The 22,296-nt window shown below is 41.3% G+C and overlaps 1 protein-coding gene across 6 annotated transcripts in view; it reads right to left on the bottom strand.

Annotated features, from left to right (window-relative positions):
• Positions 1–5,516: 5,516 nt before the first annotated feature.
• Positions 5,517–22,296, bottom strand: part of USH1C (USH1 protein network component harmonin) — a 104,081-nt gene continuing 87,301 nt past the window's right edge. For all 6 annotated transcript variants that reach the window (XM_043548946.1, XM_043548943.1, XM_043548944.1 and 3 more), the window contains exons 16-21: positions 18,032–18,073; positions 17,718–17,771; positions 15,412–15,511; positions 13,737–13,846; positions 12,949–13,004; positions 5,517–7,365 (exon numbers count right to left, since the gene is read on the bottom strand). In XM_043548946.1, coding sequence (XP_043404881.1) covers positions 7,353–7,365; positions 12,949–13,004; positions 13,737–13,846; positions 15,412–15,511; positions 17,718–17,771; positions 18,032–18,073 — 375 coding nt within the window. In that variant the 3' untranslated portion in view covers positions 5,517–7,352. The remainder of the gene's footprint in view (positions 7,366–12,948; positions 13,005–13,736; positions 13,847–15,411; positions 15,512–17,717; positions 17,772–18,031; positions 18,074–22,296) is intronic.

Raw genomic sequence — 22,296 nt, 5'->3', positions numbered from 1 at the left:
GAGGGTTTCAGAGGGTGGGAGGGGGATCAGGGCTGGGGCAGGGGGTTGGGGCATGGGAGGGGGTCAGGCTCCAGGTGGCGCTTACATCAAGCAGCTCCCAGAAGCAGCGGCATGTCCCCCCTCCAGTTCCTACATGGCGGCAAGGCCAGGCGGCTCTGTGCGCTGCCCTGTCTGCAGGTGCCACCCCTGCAGCTCCTATTGGCTGCGGTTCCTGGCCAATGGGAGCTGCAGGGGCGGCACTTGAGGTGGGGGCAGTGTGTTTTGGAGCCGGGGGGGGGACATGCCACTGTTTCCAGGAGCCGTGCGGATGGGGCAAGACCCCAACCCCGTTCCGCCACTGGAGTGGGGCAAGACCCAGACCCCACTTCCCGGAGGAAGCTTGAGGGCCAGATTAAAATGTCTGTAGGGCCAGATGTGGCGCCTGGGCCATAGTTTGCCCACCTCTGATCTACACTCTTTGACCTATGCTCTCCCTCCTAAATTCACTTTTAAGCACCATGTAAACAAAATCCCATTACAGCTGTTTGAGGCTGAAAAGTCTTGCTGATTTGTTAGAAGGGAAGTAGTTAGAGGAAATAAGAAAAGCTGGGGGAAAGAGGACGAAAACAAGTTTTTGGGTTGGTTTTTTTTACACTCAATTTAAATTCAGCTCATTTTCTGCTTTCACTTAAAATTCAAATATTTAGAAATTAAGTGTAACCATAACAACTTTTTATAATAAGCACTTGCTGGCCTAATAGACCTTGGTTTTGGACTTTAGGCCCTGATCCAGGAAAGCACTCAAGCATGTGCATAGTCCTATTGCAATAAATTGACTTCAATTGATTGATGGTTGATGGGCCTAAAATTATGGGAGTAAGTGCTTTGCTGGATCAGGGCCTTATTAATCACAGGATATGGTCACTGCCTTGTGAAGAGGAAGCAGCTTCTAGCCATGATTATGTACCATTGTAAATAACCTTTCAAATCTGCATCTCCCACAAGTGATATCCACTATATTAGTAACTATGTGTTGAGTTTTTCCACTGCTGGAAAATAAATCTATGTAGAACTGCAATGGATTAGAGGCTGTATTTTCTCCAAGTTTCTAAATAGTCAAAACTTAACGCCAGCATTTAGCTATCCAGCAGCTGCAAGTCTGCAGTGCACTTATTACAAGTTAATACCGTATAAAACTTATCTTCTTTGTTTGATGCACTAGCAGTATTTTAGGACACACCTGAAAACACAGCTCTAAGGACATATTTATGTTTTGCCTCTGGTCTCTTGAGCCTCTCAGTACCGAACACAATTTACCTTTCAAAGAGGTGTTTTTTTATTGTGAATGGCTTTCCCGTCTCCTTTTCCATTTAGCAGTTTCTCTGCTACTTCAGTCATGTTTTCAGAGAAAGAGGAAAAGGCTGTGGCTATTTCCGATAACTTACTCCAAATGTGCATCGTCCCTGACCACACCAAGCTACTATAACTTTATGATTTCCGAGAAAAAAGATAACACAGCTCTGGGAACAGAGTTTTTTGCCCCTAGTGTTCCAGCAGAGGGCACACAAGAGTGCAAAATATTTTTGCAGGTCTCTCAAAGACAGATACTATTTTTCTTATGTTAATTCCTTGGCAGTGTTGCGGCAGTCCTGAAATAAACAAAAAACTGGGCGTAAGATTTTTCAAAAGCACCTAACATTATTTAGGAGCACAAATCTCCCTGAAATCCAATAGGACTTATGCTCTTAAATGACTTAGATTCTGAAAATCGCATCCAGGGTTGTGATTTGAGGTGTTGTAAAGGAGTCTGGGTTTTATGAGTCTGGTTCTAACTATCTGCTCTGGTCCTACTGAAGTCTAAGGCTAAACTTCCATTGACTTTGTTAGGAGCAGGAACAAATCTTCACCTAGTAACAAAGAATAAACACAGTAAAAGAAACAAGAAGAGAAAGGGAAAGAAGAAACGGGGGGTGGGGGAGGAGGAGTGGGAGAAATGAGAAAGAAGAGAAGCACTAAAAAAAAAAAAATGGAAAAGAGGGGAAAACAGAGACTAAAAATAAACGGAAACAGAGTGGGAAGGGCATTTTCTGGGGACCCAAAGCGGTTAGTGAAAAACACAATTCATTAAAACAGCCACAGTATAATTTCAGAGTCCCCCACACAAAAATGAGCATTGATCCCCTGGCAGATGCATGTGCATCTCTCACCATTTCTCCAGAATGCAAACCTCCACACGAGCATTTTGGCAAACAGAAAAGCCTTAAGGTAAAAAGAGAAGACACACAGAAATCAACTGAGAACAGGAACAATTATATAGCATAAAGTGGGCAGATAAACACTGAAGGAACCTTTAGACACTGGGACCAAATTTTACCAGGATTGACCTATAGTGAAAAAGGGAGATTTTGGGGTCACAAACTTGGTGAGTCTAAAAACTAGTTCCTCCTGAAAAAGAAAAATAGGGTTTTAGCGGGTCAGATTCTCAGCCCTGGTGCCAGCCCCTCTGTGCTGCCTGAGTGGTGCAAAGGGGTCAGAATCGGGGTACATCAACCCAGCTGACAATTTCCCAGGGTGCTGGGGAACTCTCCTTTAATGTAATGTGGCCACAGCTGGCTTCTGTAGCGACTGCCCTGGCACAGTTTTGCCAATTCACAGCTGACATATCGTCTCTTAGGGACCACATACATCAGCTGTCGTATATTAATCTGTCATAGCCTCAGTGTGGCTGCTTTGAGAATCAGGGAGCCATAACTGGCCTCTGAGGTGACACAACCCTTGTTCAGGGCAATGGTATATACTGACAGTCTAGCCCACTGTTTGCAAAGTGCTGAGATTCTTGGAAGGAAAGTGCTACTTAATCCAATGTATTGTGAATGAATGCAACCAATTTAAAGGAATCCACCATATTGATGTGTATACACACTGAGAATATATATCTAATACTGCTTTTAAAGAGGCATGACCAATTTTCAGAGGAAAATATGTATCATATGCAAAAGCTATAGCTAAATTGTGCTTTTTAAAAATATAATCTGTGTTGTGGTAGTGCCTCGGGACCCTGATCAGGGCTCCTTAGTGCTGGGTGCTGTACAAACACACAACAAAGAGATGGTCCCCTGCCCTGAAAAGTTTTATGCCTTCTATCCATAAGACTTCACATTCTTTGCCTGCATACAAACACACACAAAGCAGACGGAGAAGCCACAAGTCACTCCTACAACTCGTACTTCAGCTCAGAGATTGCGAGGATGAGCTGAAGACAACTGTGACGAACTGGGCCAGGAAATTCCTGAGAGAGTAAGAATGATTGCTAACAGTTCTGAGAAAATCTTCCTTGGACGATTATCCCATAGACAGTGACAGTGGTTTTAACAGGCTTAACCAAACAAACAGCTCTGAGAAACTAGAAATGTTCCCCTGGAGATTTGAGTAAAGGAAATTTTAAAAAAAGAGAAGTTTATGTTAAAGGCAGTTAGACACACGTGCAATATTGTCAGTGTGGCACTCAGACCTGTTGCTATTTAGTGTATCTGATCAGAATTTCCATACTCTCAAAGAAGACACCATATCTCAACTGGATAAAAGAGAAAGTCCCATTTAACTTACTGCAGTCGTCTAGCAGCTGGTTTAATTCACCTACAAAAGGACAGGAATCCCCTAATATGAGATATGTAATCATGTAAAACCTATTACAGCAGCCAGGAAACATTATGATGTCAGTTCAAATGGTGTCTTTGACTCATTTAAGCACCTTGGAAAATTCTGCAACAAGATGTATCCAATGAAAAAATTGCTTGAAAACTGTATTTATTTCTAGCTTAGGATCTTTAGCATGAATGGCTGGAAGAGGTGAAGAAATGACTCAGCTCCTAGATTTGTGAAAGCTAGAATGAACAAGAAGAAAACACTAGATGGCCAATTGTTAAAAACAGACTTGAGGTTTCAGCTGCTTCTTTTGAGTGCTCCCAGGCTAGGTTCCCTGCAGTGGCTTTGCCACCATGGTATTGAATCAGAACTAGCAGACACAACTCCTCCTCTAAGAAACCAGTGCTCAAACATCAGTGCTGGATGGCAATAGAACACCCCTCAGAGAACTGCGGTTTTCTCAGCTGCCTCTTGTGCATTGTAAGTGATGTCTGACTAAATCAGCTGGTTGGGTAGAAGTGGAGAGGAAGTATGGTTTTATGTTAAGGAACTATGCTTTGGGTTCAATTTATAGTTCCCCCACAGACTTCCCAGGTAATCTCATTCACTAATTCTCTATGCCTCAGTTCCCCATCTGAGAAAAAAAAAAAGGGAGATATTTCCCCTCTCTCACACTGTGTCTGGTCTTGTCTACTTAGATTGTAAGTCCTTAGGGTCTCTCTGTTATGTATCCATACAGTGCCTAGGGCACTAATCACAGTTGGGGCCTCAATCTCAGTATACTACTAGTCTATACGCTACAGGTGTGTCACAGAATACACTGAGGGTATTTTGAGTGTTCGACTTTTGATAGTGTCACTAGGCTGCATGATACTTTTCACTAGACAGTGCAGCGGGTTACTATTGACCTGACCCCTTCCCATTCTGCTGCACAATCTATGCACTATATGCAACATATGCAAGAGCTGTAACGTAAGAGGCCTGCAGGCCTGTATGCTGTAAGACTTGGCTTAAGCTAAAAGCATTTACGTATGCTAGGCTGTGGCACTTGACCCAGATAATGGACGAGGCCAATCTCTAACTAGAAAAGAGCCAAAGGACCTCCAGAAGAGTCCCTAGCTGTCCATTATATGCATCCTCCACTCTGCAAAAGTCCCTAGTCAAAACGCTGCCACAGCAAACCGCAGATCTTGATAACAACAAGGTGTGTCAGCATAGTGCTAATTATGAAACTGTATTTCCATTATCTCCTTATAAGGTTTTATTAATAATGCTTGAGTGGTGAAAAAAAATAACTAATAAGGAAATGTATCATTTGGCTTGGATTTGGACCTATATAAGACTGGTATTATAGGGGCAGGGCAGACAGAGACCAGAGTGGCACCTGCGTGTGACCCTCTCTGTCTCCCTCTCCCTGCATGCTTGTATTCAATAAAAGGCCTCAGGCTGTTTGAACCAAGCAGATGGTGTGACTCGTTTTCCACAACAGTGGCAACATGTGGCAAGCGGGGAGCCAGAGCAGAAGAGGGAGCATGCTCTGCTGCATTCTCCTCTTGGCCCTATTTTGATGTGCTTAGGTTATTCCATTTGGTAGGGACTCTACAACTCTGGGAGAGGATGTAAAAGGAAGCAGGCGAACTCTAGCATGCCCCCAAGCAACTGGGCATATCTGAAAATCTGGGAGGGGGTTACTGCTGCTCAGACCAGCCATAGCTCCATCTATCCATCAACATCTTTCCCTCCAGCCCCCTGAAGCATTTTTGTTTTGCTGCAAAGAAGCTTATTATTCAAGATTGGCTTGGAAAAACTGTATCCTCAGCAGATTGCTATTATCTGCTATTACACCCCACCCCCAACACATGTGCATAAAAAAAGAAACAGGAGTTCTTGTGTTTGGCACGAACAATTTTATTCTTGTGCTATTTATTTGTAAGAGAGTGATTTAAAAAGTGTAACATGTATCCTACCCAGATGCATAAACTGGTTTATTGATAGATTACTGCATGTGAAACCAAAGAGATCAGCTCACACGTAAAGATATCAGTGCACATAGTGGTACGCCATTATGATTCAACTTGGAATTAATACTTTGTTATTTTGTCATGTTATACATTTAGGGCCCAATCCCATATGCCTTGAGCATATAAAATTCCCAGTGTGTATGAATTATGGGCTTCAGCTCTTAGTAAATTAGAAAGGAAAAACCTAAAGACAACATGAAATGCAATATACAGATAGGAATATACGTAATGTCTTCATGTTAGGTGTCTTTTGAAATCTGACGTAATGGAATATTTAGATGATATAAGGTCTGATTCTATAAGAGAGCTAAGCCAATTTACCCTGCCAAGGATCAGGCCCTCTGTGTTATTAACATCTACCGGGTGTTGAATCCGACAAGATTTTGCATTTATTTAAGAAAGTATTTGATTGAGAAATAAAATCTGTTAGTTTCATCTTGATTTTCTAGTTGTTAAAATGTCTGTGAAATCAAAAACTGCTTAGATCTCTGTGCATGTTGTTATTTAGGGTAATCTAAGGAAGGCAAGATGAACTTTTACTGCAAGAAACGTTCAATGGCTTTCAAAGAGATTCAGAACAAATTCTAAAAAATACAATTTTATCAGACAATTTATTTTAAAATCAGATGAGTTACTGTAATCGTTAACTGTAAGATACTGAGTCATTGATAATATGAGGTTATATTTTGGGTGTGATCTTTTAGCCTTAACATTAATAGTCTCGTTGGGTACTAATCAAATGAGCAAGGGTATCCTTAACTGGATCTCTTCACCCATTGATACCTGAGGGCCTGATTTGCTACCAGTATTCAGGCTGAGTAGTACCTCACTCTGAACAAGTGCATTGACGTCAATGGGAATCCTTGCTGACTAAGATATTACGCAATGGATGAAACTCACCTCTGTACAGAGAATCAGCATAAATCCTTTGCACCATTTAAGCCCCCGCAAGCGTTCAAAATCATCCTAGGTCAGTGGTGGGCAACCTGCGGCCTGCACGCAGCCCGTCAGGGTAATCCACTGGTGGGCCGCCGTTTGTTTATATTTGCATGGTTGTCTGCAGCTCCCGGTGGCCAGAGTTCGTCCACCATTGGTCTAGGTCTTACGCACACTGAGTGAAATTCACCGTTGTGCAGAAGGGAGGCAGAATTGGGCTTTGATTGATTTACAAGGATAATATCTATTCATGTTAACAGGAGTTACAAACACTGATCCCTCAGACCTCAATAGAAAAATACAATATGTAAGGTAAAAATGACAGACAATCCCCTCCAAGCTGACTTATGAAACTGCTTGTGAGAAAGCATATGATTTTCAACTCCTCAGTTGTGCATACTGATGTCCATTTCTAGGCAAACTGCAGGTGCACTTTTGGAGGCTGGTTTTCAAAATTTGACCCCTAAACCTTATAGAAAAATGGATTTTATAGAATAAACTATTTTGCATTGGCAACATTTCTCAGGAATTATCTTTCTCCTATAAGCACATGTTGCTCTGGATCGATGCGAAGATCCTGAAATTACATAAGTTGCCCAAAGAGTCGAAATATGAGGTTTCTCTCTAGTCCAACTGAATTCTTAGTACAGTCAAAAAATCATATTTCTCTCATATAAAAGTAGATTTTGCAATGGTATTGATTTGATATTTATGAATCAGCAGCTTTCTTCAGGGCACAGACTTAGTTTCTTCAACTTTACCTTCTTTACTTTAAAAAAATGTCCTGCAATAAAAAAGAAACGATTAGCTAGAATGCATCTTTGGGAGTTTGTGATAAGCACCATATAAAATAATGAAATCACAACTGGCTGATTTTGGTTTGCATTTTATCTAACCAGAGAGAGAACGACCACAAAACCTTCATGCAAGCCTACATGAGAAGTCTTACCTTAGTCCTTCCAGGGGCCTGTAATCATATTTAGAAAAATCATGCATGAAAAGCACACAGAAAGTTTACACTATAAACTGGGTTTGAGAAGCAGTTAAGGATAATTCTTGGGACAATCACTAAATGACAGTACAGTAATAGAAACAGGCCCGCAATAAAAAGGCAAAGAGACATGAATGGTTGTTGACAGACACACCAAGGTATAATGTGAATAGTAACTAGGGCTGTCAAGCGATTAAAAAAAAGTAATTAATCATGATTAATCACACTGTTAAACAATAATAGAATACCATTTATTTAAATATTTTTGGATGTTTTCTACATTTTCAAATATATTGATTTCAATTATAACACACAATACAAAGTGTACAGTATTCACTTTATATTTATTTTTTATTACAAATATTTGCACTGTAAAAACAAAAGAAATAGTATTTTTCAATTCACCTAATACGAGTACTGTAGTGCAATCTCTTTATCATGAAAATTGAACTTACAAATGCAGAATTATGTCCAAAAAATTAACTGCATTCAAAAATAAAACAACGTAAAACTTTAGAGCCTACAAGTCCACTCAGTCCTACTTCAGCCAATCGCTCAGACAAACAAGTTTGGTTACAATTTGCAGGCAATAATGCTGCCTGTTTACAATGTCACCTGAAAGGGAGAATAGGTGTTCGCATGGCACTGTTGTAGCTGGAGTTGCAAGATATTTACATGCCAGTGCGCTTAAGATTCATATGTCCCTTCATGCTTCAACCACCATTCCAGAGGACATGTGTCCATGCTGATGATGCGTTCTGCGTGATAACAATCCAAAGCAGTGCAGACCAACACATGTTCATTTTCATCATGTGAGTCAGATGCCACCAGCAGAAAGTTGGTTTTCTTTTTTGGTGGTTTGGGTTCTGTAGTTTCCGCATCAGTGTGTTGCTCTTCTAAGACTTCTGAAAGCATGCTCCAAACCTCGTCCTGTTCAGATTTTGGAAGGCACTTCAGATTCTTAAATCTTGGGTTGAGTGCTGTAGCTATCTTTAAAAATCTCACATTGGTACCTTCTTTGTGTTTTGTCAAATCTGCAGTGATGGTGTTCTTAAAGTGAACAACATGTACTGAGTCATCATCTGAGACTACTATAACATGAAATATATGGCAGAATGCTGGTAAAATAGAGCTGGAGACATTTTCTCCCCCAAGGAGTTCAGTCACAAATTCAATTAACGCATTATTTTTTTAATGAGCGTCATCAGCATAGAAGCATGTCCTCTGGAATGGTGGCCAAAGCACGAAGGGGTATACAAATGTTTAGCATATCTGGCACATAAATACCTTGCAATGCTGGCTACGAATGTCCCATGCAAATGCCTGTTCTCAATTTCTGGTGACATTGTAAATAAGAAGTGGGCAGCATTATCTCCTGTAAATGTAAACAAACTTGTTTGTCTTAGCGATTGGCTGAACGAGAAGTAGGACTGAGTGGACTTGTAGGCTCTAACGTTCTGCATTATTTTGTTTTTAAGTGCAGTTATGTAACAACAACAAAAATCTACATTTGTTAGTTGTACTTTCCCAATGAAGAGATTGCACTACAGTACTTGTATGAAGTGAACTGAAAAATATTGTTTTTTGTTTGCCATTTTTATAATGCAAATATTTGTAATAAAAAATAACAATATAAGGGAGCATTGTCTACTTTGTATACTGTGTTGTAATTGAAATCAATACATTTGAAAAAGTAAAAAAAAAATCCAAAAATATTTAGTAAATTTCAATTGGTATTCTATTGTTTAACAGTGCAATTAAAATTGTGATTAATCGTGATTAATTTTTTTAATCACAATTAATTTTTTGAGTTAATCACGTGAGTTAACTGCGATTAATCGACAGCCCTAATAGTAACTCTTGTTCTTTGGACCTATGGAAGGAGTCATTTTTAGCTGCCTAAATAACCATAAATTCCTAAAATAAGAAAAGTGGTGTTGAGATATAATTCATGTAATTGTTTTCACAACTGCCTCTGTAACAATAGGCTCTCCCATGCCTGTGTGGGCGAGGATCCAATCCTGTAAACAGCTGTGCCCCTTCTGAGGAGACCACTGGGGCATGAGTGCAATCAGAACGGACAGGATCAAGCTATATGTGTATGTGCACATGTGCAAATGTTTGTTTTGGGGTGGAAAGAATGAGAACTATTCCAAAGACCAAGAGAAAAAAAAATATCAGCAGAGGCACCATGATACACGAACAACAATCAAATGTGCATGTGATCACACTGATGCCAAACAAATATCAGCTCCAGTTTATTGCAACAGAACCCTGGAGTGTACAACAGGCATTTAACTAGGGTGACCGATATATTAGATAGAAAAATAGTTTCCTTCAGCAGGAAGCATTATGTCTGTTTGCTGAGGGAACTTGTTTGCTGCCGTCAATACACACAGAATGCTACTCTTTGTTTAGGTAAGGGTAGAATTTTTCTGATGGAAAGAACCGTAGCTCCATCAAATCCCACGATACCTGCCTCTGGCAGACGAATCTGCTCTTAACTGGCTCACATAGATATATTATTTTATGGGATGCTAGATAAGCCTCTATCTCGTTATTAGTCAGTTAAATGGACTGTCACACTCATAGTCTTGGATAAAAACTAGATCTGCATAGGGCTAGAGTGTGTCTTTAGGAACAGCCCTGAGCAAGGGTAACTAGGCCCGTCCAGACCAGGCAGTGGACCCTGCTAGTGACTCAGTTTCCCCTTAGATTCAGTCAGTCACTGACTCCTGGGTTTCTGTAGTGACCTAGGCCCAGACACTGAAAAGGTATTTAGGTGCCTAACTCCCACTGAATATTAGGGCATACAGAGATTATCTTCAATCTCCATCCTGTCCTCAGTGCTTAGTGGTCCCATTTCTTTCCAGGTTTGCTTTTTACTTATATGGCTAAAGAACCTTGTACTATTGATTTTAATTTTCTTTGCACGGTTCTTTGTTCTGCTCGGCTTTCAGACGTTTTCCTTTTATCCCTGCACTTCTTGACCTGTTTTCCCATAACACGCACATGCTCATACATGCTGATAATAATACAAATCTTGAAGTTATGCACTTGAACACTGCCAGTTTTCAATATAGATTTAAGGATCTGATTTTCACAGCTGAAAAGCACCTACAGCTCCCACTGACTTCAGCTGGAGTTGGGCTGCTCAGCACATCTGGAAGTTTAGCACTTTAAATGTGCTAATTTTGTTGATCTGACAAAACTACCACCCACCCAAAGGGCCAGATCTGCAGCTGGCGTAAACCAGTGTAGCTCCACTGAAATCAATGGAACCATGCTGATCTATATTAGGTGAGAATCGGGTCAAAAAGGGCCAAATTCTGCTCCCAGATATTCATGAGCATCTCCAAGCCAGTGGTTCTGTACAATTTGTCTTATCTTGTGCAAACTAGTAATGTGTAACAATTCACATGTGTAAGCAACATGTAACCCTTTGTCCTACATCTCTAATGTAAAACATTTCAAAAAAATGCACTACTAATTTTTGGAAGATAGTACAGTGACTGGTCCTCCACAAGTGCCTAAAACAGATACATGTAATCAGAAATGTTTTGCTTAGCTTAACAAAAAGGAGCTAAAGCAATATAAATTTTTTGTTACTTTGACAAGTTAATTCTAATCCCATCCCAGAGAAAGGCCCAAATGTGTGTGCTACTGTCTCTTACTATATCTCTGTACAGTGTGGCGCTGATCCTGGTTATTGCTTTTATTTATTAAAAACATAGTTTAAATTTTATCATTCTAAACTGTAAATCCTTGTGCTCTAGCAAAATCAGACAAGGCAAAAGTGCAAAGGACACACCAATACACCATGTGAGACCAGGTAAGAAGACAGGCTGAGGCATGCAATGCACGGGCAGGCACATGCTTTAGAAAATAATGCATCCTCACAATGAAACAGTATGTATCAACCCAGATCTGGCTATTCACCACTGCAGTGGCTACAGCTGCAGGAGATACCCTTGTCTGTACACAGTTGCACTGCCTTCAAAACCCTTTCTGTTTGTGTTGGGGCTGATTGCTGATGAGGGAATAATAGGGCTAAATGTACAGGACATGAAAACACACAATAATGATGAAAGTTATTTCCTTGCTTGCTGGTATGTGTATAGGTATTAAACATTTTTACTACAGTTTCTGGGTCAGATCCAGAAACCAGCTGGTGTAAAGCAGTGTAGCCCCGCTTAAGTCGGGGCAGCTACTGTGATTTACACCATCTGAGGATCTGGATCCCTGTAGGCAATGGGAAATTAGGCTTAATAAGAACTATGTAACTTCCCATTACCAGTGTATTTGGCATAGGTACATCTGCAAATATGTCTCATTGGGGCAAATTAGAAAACCAGGCTCTGTTTTTGAAAATATCTGTCCGAAATAAAACAACTGGTTTCAATATAATGTGCCCATTTGGTTTTAACTCACCTGGTCCTTTGCTTAACTGAATATACTGATTAGTTTTGCATTATCTCATTGCTTTAGATATTTGTAATATTCACTAAGGTACTTGGGAGCCTAAGGATATGTCTACACTTGGAACTGTATCAAATGCTTTACTGAAGTCCAGATAGATTAGATCTCTTGTATTTCCTTTGTCTAAAAAAATCAGTTCTCTTCTCAAAGAAAGAGCTCAGGTTGATCTGGCATGATCTACCTTTTGTAAAACCATGTTGTACTTCATCCCAGTTACCGTTTACCTCTACATCTTTAACTATTCTCTCTTTCAAAATTTGTTCTAAGACCTTCCATACAACGGAGGTCAAATTCCAGCTCCAGGAGAAAGACCCACGCTAGCTCTGATTGAGTTAGTGTATTAAAAATAGAGCACAGCCAAAGCGGTGAGACGGGCTAACCACGAGTATGTACCCGTCCAAGGTCCTTGGCATGTATTTGGAGCAGCTAGTCCTTCCTGCCACTTATGCCGCTCTGGCTACACTCGGTTTTGAGTGCACTAGCTCGATTAGCACTATGTCTCCGCAAGGTGGAATGTATATCTTCCAGCTCAAAACATAGAGATACCTTTCATCCCAGTGAATGCCCCAGTTGCTTTTGAAAATGGGACTGAGGTGCCTAAGTCACTAAGGCATTTCTGAAAATTCCCCCAAGTGGCTAATTTATTTAATTAGCCAAATATAGTAGTTGCAGATTAAGAAATATAATTAAATCTTCAGGCTTGAAAAAGGAAGTTGATAGTGTATAATAACATCTATGAGGAAGGCAACTAATGACCATGCATACAGAAGGGATTAGAGTAAGAGTTAAAATAAACAAACATTCCTTAGTAACATTATCTGTATGTTAAAAGGCAAGCTAGCCAGACTGTTGTTACTAGCTGTTTAACTGCTGGGGAAACAGAATGTACACACTTACATTTCATCATCATATTCCTTTGGAGGAGACACTGCAATGACTAAGTCAATCCAATCCTGTAAAAAGAATGTATTATCGTTACGAGAGACTTAAGCAGCCAGGTAATTCTATCTCTCGTTACATGACCCTTTGAAAGTGGAATTTTGACAGAAAGCTTCAACCATATCAGGATTAAACACAAAAGGGACAAACTCTGCCCGCCCTCAGACACATCCAAGCAACCTCATAGGTGGAAAGTCGATGAGTCAGAGATATATTGAGAGGCTACTCCACATAGCAGGAGGTGCAGAGGGAAGGCTACAGTACCAACATGGCAATATCATGGGAAGAGTCACAGAGGAATCCATCGCTAGGAGGGAAAAGGGCAACAGGAAAAAGATCTATTTGATACTGGCCTAAGTTAGTCTCAAAAGTCTAAGGAGCGTTTTAACAACAAGCTGGTTAATTCTGAATTACATCCCAAAATGAACAAATATTTTCTCGACTGCTGCGTATCAAACTCTTAGGATGATCATTTATACCCTGCACTGGGCAATTTTAACACTTGATATCATTCTTCTTTAGAAGATTCTCACTGTAGCCAAAACAGTGGTTATTTGTGCATCCTTTGTGAAGGATTAGATAAAACTATGATGCTGTGATAAAGTCCTTGACAATTCCCAATTCATCTTCAATGTTAACATCTTGGAGAGACTTACTATGAAATGCCCAGAGCGGAATACATTTAAACCAAACAACTCACATGGCCGCTGTGTCCTTCTCAGGGGGAAAAACACCCATTCACTTACCCCACCCACATTCCAGGCTTTGGCTAGAGTTGTCTGGGCTTCTGTCAGTGTCACATCAACTAAAATCTTGCCATTCACAGCCATTATTTCATCCCCTTTCACGATGCCTCCTGGTGAAGCAAAGACAGGGCAAAAATACCATATCAGCAAAATCATTTCTGTCACAGACTTCTCTCCCAGATGCCTCTTCTTCATGCACATTCAACAAACATCCTTATGTAAATTAGCTTGAAACCTTTCCTAGATGCCCAGGTGTACACTGCAGTAGTGCAGAGAAGGTGGCTTGTTGTAAATGAAAATCACTGGAAGCTGGGGCAGTGGGTATAACATTCTTCTGTTGGTTGTGATCAATAAGGGCTAATCAGTCCCTGGCTATGAACAGACTATGGTAATATTAAGGGGGAAAGTTTCAAAGGCACAGATGCAGGTAGGTCCTTAACTATGGAGATAGGTTCCTAACCACCACAGTGGCTTTGAAACTTGCTGACAGTGAACTCTCTTAAACAGGGCAGTCAAAGGTATTATAGGTACTTTGCTAAATTTTGCCCTCATTTACACCCAGATTCTCATGCCTGCTACTGAAGTCACTGCAGGATTGTTTTGCAGGATCAGGGCCATTCTTAGGAACTAGAGAGTGAATTACATATGGAATAGAAGACTAAGGGCTTGTCTACACTAGTGCTTAAGTCGATGTAACTTACGTCGCTCAGGGGTCTGAACCCCTGCCCCAAGCAATGTAAGTTACATTGACACATAGCTTCCGCCTCTCACTGAGGTTGGGTAATTGCGTCCATTGGAAAGTGCTCTTCTGTCAATGTAGCGTGGCTTCCCCAAATATGCTACATCAGTGGCGCTGCATCCGTGCAGTGGTGCCGATGCAGCGCGATAGTGAAGACAAGCCCTAAGTATTCTTTGAATGGCCCTGCTCTCTGAACCTCACAAGAATTACAAAAAAAATCCCAGAGATTTTGTAAATTTTACTTCCCACCCAAGGACCTCTCCCAGAAGTGCTCTGCCACTGCCATACACTCAGCCCACCACGTTGTAGCTAAGGCACAGGACTGGAGATCTGGGTTAAATTTTTGGTTTTGCCACACACTTCCTGTGTGATGCTGGGTAAATCACCATTGTTCTGTGCTTCAGTCCCCTGTCTCTAAAATGGGGATGATAATATTTTCCTGATAGCCTTTGTCTGTCTTGTAGGCCCTTTGCACAAAGAACTCACATTAACATCATTCTTGAAACAATCATCTGGGGCCAGACTGTGCCACCTTTGATTTTAATGGGATGACTTACACTGCAAGGGTGACAGAACTGGGCTGATAATAATGAAGTAGCTCTCCATCTTCCTCCTGTTCCCCAATTACTGGCCTTTGGCTGCTGCTGCTAAAATGACAGCAGCTATGGCTTTTTCTTTATACTTAGTGGAAACCTGCCAGAAAATCTGACCAGTTCCAATTATTTTTAACTATAAGCACCATCCCCCAAATGAAGGGCCTAGTTCTGAAGTGGCTTTGAACATAAAACTCTTGGGGACTTAATCTGCCTCAGGTATTTCTCTGGCGCCTATAGACATCAGCCACAGTCATGAAGAAAGCGTAAACTTGGGTGGCTAACAGATGAAGTGCTTTAGAACCAGGTTCAAAATCCCCCTGACTTTCCCCAGGTTACTCACCATGTTTGTCTGCGGCACCACCCTCATAGATAGCAGACACTACTATTTTTCCAACTGGGGAATCAATGCCGCCCTCTACTGCAAGATCTAATGGTCCTTCCTATTAAAGAAAAAGTTTTAGTTCAGAATACGTTACAGATAGACACCAAAATCAGTAGGGCCTGATCCTTCCACCCTTACAGTGAATAGGACTATACACATAATCATTGCAGGATCGGGTCCTTGGTGTATTCTGTAATAGTACCAGTGGTCAAGGTTTTAATAAGTGCTCAGTGATTTTGAGTGCCTCATTCTTTGAGTGGACAGTTTGAGATAGGAAAGGCCGGATTTTCAGCATCTTTAGAAACTCAGGCCTCTTTAAGGTGTCTGAAGTTGGGCACTAATCCCTTTTGATAATCTTGGTCAGCATCAAACTAGTTCATAAAAGGTAATGGACATAATTCTTCCATGTTATTTCATTCAAAGAGGTCCAAGAATGACCACTGTTATGCTGAAATGGTCAAATAACGGCAACAAAACAAAACAATGTCACATTATTGAAATAAAAATGTATGATTCGTTACAATTTGAACACGCTTTTAGCAAAAGAAGAAAATCAGAAAAAAATAGTTGGTCTCTTTAGAGAGTTTGAACTGTGCACGTTACCCAGATTGACTTAAAATTTAAAGTTATGACTAAATCAACAAATTCAGATTTATTTTTAGCATTAAATATTGTGGTGACTTTTTACATGAAGACCCATTTTTGAAGTGGGAAGAAGAGGTAGCTGTAAGAAGGAGATTCAATCTTGCAGTGATTCATAGATTATATAGTACACCAACGCCACTGCTATCTAAGGGCATGTCTACACTACAAAATTTATTCGACTTAGGTTGAGCTACATCCATGCAATAATTAAATTGGCCGTTCATGTCCATACTCTACTCCTTCTAATGGCGGTGCGCGTCACCAGGAGCATGTGCACTGACTGACGTGGGCATTGTGGGGCACTGACAGCTGGAGTCCTGCCATCAAAGGCAGCGTCGACCTAACTACATTGTCCTAAGCGCTACGCCTCTCATGAAGTTTTTAGGTTGGCGTAGCAGGTGGATTAAATCGGTGGGAGGAACATTGTAGTGCAGACATTTAAAGAGTTAGGTCAACATAAGTTTCCTTATGTCGCCCTAACTCTACTGTAGACCAGGCCTAAGATCCTATAATTACATTGTCTAGATGTTACCATTAATGTCTACTGAATAAGAGTTAAGGAAACTAATGTTTTCCCTGATTAGCAATTTGTCTGGTGTGAACCGTAAAGTGGGGCACAGGAATGGGAGTGTGGCTTGAGGAATCTGAGTTTTCAACCTCTTTATGGCCCTGATTCAGGAAGGAACGTCCTTCAGCATGTACCTAACTATAAGCACAAGAGTAGTTCCAAGTCAATGGAACTACTCGTGCTTAAAATTAGGCACATATCTAAACAACTTACCAAACTGGAGTCCATGCTTTTGGTTAGCACGGAGATAAAAGTTTCAGAAGTGCCTAAGTGACTTAGAAGCCTAAGTCCTATTTTCAAAACTCACTCACTTTTGAAAATTTTCTCCCTAATGTTAGCATGAGGGAGCTGGAATCAGTACTGATTGCTCTCTAACTTGTCATTTATACACACTGTCCCATTTGTGTATCACACAACTTTGTTTTTGGCATTTTTTCATAGGTACGTGTCTCCAATAGTAAGTGTGGTGCTTTGTGACCATATTAAGTTTTGCTCTTTTCACTCAAGTCCTCTCATTTCATGATCTGGGTGCACGAAGATGGGCTAGGGAAACATATGAACTCTGCGTCTAAAATGACACTCAGTTAGTCACTGAGTCCGCTCTGGATTGTCACAGGCCTTGACTCTGAAAGGTGGTGAGTAGCAACTATATGTTGAGTACACTCAGAACTGGGCAGAATTGGGCCCTCAATAACGACTGAGGAGTTAGGCTTGTAGGGGTCCCCCGACCTGTGCGTGGGCTTTGTTCTGTGTACCCCCATGAGTCCTAGGGGTTTGGGAGAAACATGAGAACATAATGCTATTGAGGAAATCATGGGGACTGCTAGCAGGGAGCTGGTGCAGGGGAAGGTTGCAGTGGGGAAGCACAAGTGTTTCCCTCCCTTCACCACCCAAATCTCCTGTCTTTTGTCAGAGAGGAGACCCAATACTGCTATGTACAAGAGATTCATCAAGGGTAGACCATGACGATGTAATCATGTGCCCCATATACTCTGAAAAATCAAGAGCCCACCAGACCCAGAAAATGTCTCAACCCAATTACAGGGGTTACCTTTTTAATACGTAACAGCCGCACATCTTTTCCCATGATCTGATCTGCTGAAAACTATCAAAAGACACATCAGTTAGTCATTTCCACCTTTACAAAGCAGCTGCATGAAGTCATTCAGATGATGCACCTCTTCTAAATCACAGCTATGGGAAGAATAGAGCACTAGTCCATTAAGGACCATCTGCTTCCTTAGCAGAACTACCTCTGGTCTCAAAGGGAGCTCTACAGGCACATCACAAATCAAAGATAGTACGTAACCGTGTTTCCTCACATCATTTAATCTTAACCTCTGTGCCATAATTAAATCTTCTTACCATTGTGTAGGGGTCAAAATCTTCCACGTACTTCTGGAAGCCCTGAAAATAAATAAAAGTTTAATTATATGCAGATCACACACACAACATCCCACCAAACTTACTAGTGAAAAAACTACTCTAAACTACAAAAGATGGTTAGAACGTAACATGGAGAAAGACATACAGGTAGCTGATATTCCTCCTGATAAAGACATTTAAAAGCCTTATTTTAAGACGTTAGAGAGACCAGGTGGGTGAGTTAATATCTTTTATTGGACCAACTTCTGTTGGTGAGAGAAACAAGCTTTCGAGCTACAAAGAGCTCTTCTTCAGGTCTGGGAAAGGTACTGAGAGTGTCACAGCTACATACAAGATCGAACAGATAGTTTAGCATAAGTAGTTAGCATATATTTTAAGGGACAATTTAAGGTGAAGTGGCCCATTAACACCCCTGTAGTACAGGACAATAATGGGGATTAGTGGGTAACAGATTGTTGTAATGAATCATAAATCCAGTGTCTTGATTACGACCATGATTTTTCATGTCTAACAAAGTTATGAATTTAAGCTTCCAAGCTCATCTTTTGAAAGTGTTGTACAGATTTGTTTTGAGGATAAGGACTGACAGGTGAGATACAGAGTGATCGCTCTGCAAGAAGAGTTTCAGAGTAACAGCCGTGTTAGTCTGTATTCGTAAAAAGAAAAGGAGTACTTGTGGCACCTTAGAGACTAACCAGTTTATTTGAGCATGAGCTTTCGTGAGCTACAGCTCACTTCATCGGATGCATAGCATATCGTGGAAACTGCAGAAGACACGATATGCTATGCATCCGATGAAGTGAGCTGTAGCTCACGAAAGCTCATGCTCAAATAAACTGGTTAGTCTCTAAGGTGCCACAAGTACTCCTTTTCTTTCTGCAAGAAGAGTTCACCCACAGGCGATAGGGTGTTTTTGTCTTTTATCATTTTCCTGTGAGAGTTCATTCAAGAGCGTAGTGATTGCCTGGTTTCGCACACACAATAGTTATTGGGGAATTTCATGGACTGGATGAGGTACACCACATGTTGTGATAAGCATGTGTAGGACCATGGATCTTGAAAGGTGTGTTGTGGGGGGTGTTGATCATTGTAGCAGTGGAGATATGTCTGTAGGTTTCGCATCTGTTGTTCTTGCAGGTCTTGTGCTGCTTTGAGTTGGTGTGTTCTGGTCTGAGGGGAGCTTGCTTCTGATGATGGTCTCAGAGAAGTTAGGGGCTTGTTTGAAGGCCAGAAGAGGGGGTTCAGGATGGCAATTGGAGTTGTTAAGATTATAGGCCACATTTGGAGAGGTGAGGAAGATCATAGGAATGGGGGGGAGGGAGGTAGACTCACCAACCGCTCCGCACCTCTCAGGATTTGGCCCTATATGGTCAGCATTTTCTGCCTCCCTCGCTCTCACAGAGAAAGGCACTGCTTGGCATGACTCAGGGTGGCAGAATCTGGTGCTCTATAATCAGTCACAGTGGCTCAGTGTGCACAGGACTGAGTCCTTTACAAAGCTGCTCCATTCTCCCCTACCATCACTGAAGTCTCTGAGATGATTAATGGAAATAGATGTTTGATAATTTTTGGTTTTACTTTCATGATACATTGCTGGGGATGGTGTTAAAATAAAGAGGAAGATGCTGTGGGACTGGAGATGGGTCTGGTTCTGTTTTTGTTGGATGTGGTGGTGGAGTGAGAGTTATGTTGAGATGGGTTTATTTTAAAATTTTTAGGGGATTCTCTGCCTTTTTAGCTTTCAGGCCCAAGCCCATTACCTTAAGCAGAGCATCGGGGGTAGGAAACACAATCAACTATCATTACTGCACAGCTGGGTCCTGGGTGGGCAGGTGGTTGTTTGTGATGATCTCATTTCAAGAAGGTGAGACATCCTTTGGGATATCCTGGGAGCCGCTGGGTGAGCAGCGTGGGTAGAGGTTTGAGGTGTATGGAAGTTCGGCATTAATTCTGTTTGAAAGGGAGGGGGTGTCGTTGTATTGATAACTTTTGCAGCTTGGAGAGCCTTGCTTGTGCACCCAGCTCTGGCAGCGGCAACACTTCCGTGACCACTTTAAGCTGCCATCATTTGGGGCTATAGAGACTTGGAGACAGGAAGATCCATTGTGGGAGTCTGGGTCCTTCAATCATTGACACGGTAGGTGAAGGGATACTAGGTACGTGCCAGGGGTGCCGTGCTTAACATCAGTCTCACTGGTCTGGTTTGGCCTCTTCATCTACCCTCAGACTCAGTCTCTATTTCACTGAATACAGGTGACAGAGTCTCTTGGCTACCCCAATGTCTAGCTGAAACAGAGGTTTCTCCACCTTTTGTTAACAAGAGGAGCGCTATGTTGTGCCCATTGTCTTCTTGGCTGCTCTTAAATGCCCAAGTTGCAGCAGTAACCAAAAGTGCTTTTGTCCATCTGAATCTGTCTAAGCACTTGTGATGTTTCCTCTGGGGCATGGACCGTATCAGAGTCATACAGGCCTTGTTCACCCCCAACGTGAATTACTCCAGTGCACTATGCTCAGGGCTGCATCTGAAGAATATTCCAGACTCAGCTAGTGCAACTGCCCTCTTGTGTAGCAGTGTTTCTCACACAGAGCCCATGGCACCAGTGCTTCTCACTCTGAAATTCCAGCACTTGACTCTGCTCCCACTGCTCTAACAGAGTTAACCCTTCAGCACACATAGCCAGACCCTGTCCATTATTAGAGGCTTTTCCCTGACAGGATGATGCGTAGGGGTTCAAGACCCCTTTTGGTGAAAGGGCTATGGGGAGGTCTTGCTAAATCTTTTAGTTAACAGTTAGCCAGCTCACCCAGTCCTAAGCATGTTCAATTAAAATCTTAGGAGATAAAATCTTGACCTCACTGAAGTCAATGGGAGATTTGCCATAGATTTCAATGCAGCTAGGATTTCACCCTTAAAATTGTATTCATGCACCTAGACAGCATGTTAGATACTAGATAAATTAATATTATGATTATATTTTAATTATTATTGTAAATTTTACAATGAAAATGGAAATCAAACTGATCCAAGTGAACCACTGATTTTAAATAATTGATTTATGTGTCTGATCTGAGGAGGAAAGGTTGGTCTAGGCAACCATAGTGTTGGAGCAAACAACCTTAAGCAAAAAACCTGAGGAGTCCTTGTGGCACCTTAGAGACTAACAAATTTATTTGGGCATAAGCTTTCGTGGGCTAAAACCCACGTCATCGGATGCATGCAGTGGAAAATACAATAGGAAGATATTTATTCACAGAGAACGTGAAAAAATGGGTGTTGCCATACCAACTGTAACGAGACCAATAATAGCCCACCTTAATTGATTCGTCTCGTTACAGTTTGTACGGCAATACCCATTTTTTCATGTTCTCTGTGTATATATATCTTCCTACTGTATTTTCCACTGCATGCATCCGATGACATGGGTTTTAGCCCATGAAAGCTTATGCCCAAATAAATTTGTTAGTCTCTAAGGTGCCACAAGTACTCCTTGGGTTTTTTTGCTGATACAGACTAACATGGCTACCACTCTGAAACCTGTCACCCTTGAGCAAGGAGTTCTAATTTGGTCAGAACCACTGCTTCATTATGTAACTGAGGTCAAGTCACTTGACCTTCCAAAAGAGATGTTGCTCCTGAAGAAAATTTTCTTGGGAAAATATATTTTAAACAACAGCATAAATAAATAGGTAGACAGATACCTTTGAACAAAAAGAGAACACAATCTGGATCCAATAAGCACACAAATGCCACACATTCTTTGAAATGTATTAAACTTTCCAGGAAAAATGGCACCACAGTCATTCGCAGTATATTCAGTGCTCTGAACACTGCACATTCAGGAGAGGGCTAATATTTCAGTCAAGTGGCAAAACCAGATGAAAAAAACCCCCAAAGGCCCAATCTTGCCCTCAGGTTACAGAAGTGCCTCTTTGGGGAAGAGACTTACCACCTCTTATGGGACTAGAAGGTAGAGTGAATAAAGCATGGATTTTTTTGGTTCATGAGAAGTTCCAAAAAATATTTTAAAAGTTTTGTTTTCAGTCAACTGAAATGGGCATTTTTCAAAAATTCTAGGTCAGCTGAAAAGTCAAAAATGCCTCAAGTCAAAACAAAATGTTTCATTGAAAACCAATTGTTTAAATTTCAGGCATTTTGACCAAAACGGGAGAGAAAAGGAGGAGTAGATTCACAAGGTTGCTGGATGAGGAGAAGGAGGTAGTGGTGCCTTCCTTATAAGCCCGGC

This window comes from Chelonia mydas, chromosome 6, assembly GCF_015237465.2.
Source record: "Chelonia mydas isolate rCheMyd1 chromosome 6, rCheMyd1.pri.v2, whole genome shotgun sequence".
Classification (NCBI taxonomy): domain Eukaryota; kingdom Metazoa; phylum Chordata; order Testudines; family Cheloniidae; genus Chelonia; species Chelonia mydas.
Note: the sequence above shows the minus strand (reverse complement) of the source record. Positions and strands in the feature narration are given on the sequence as shown.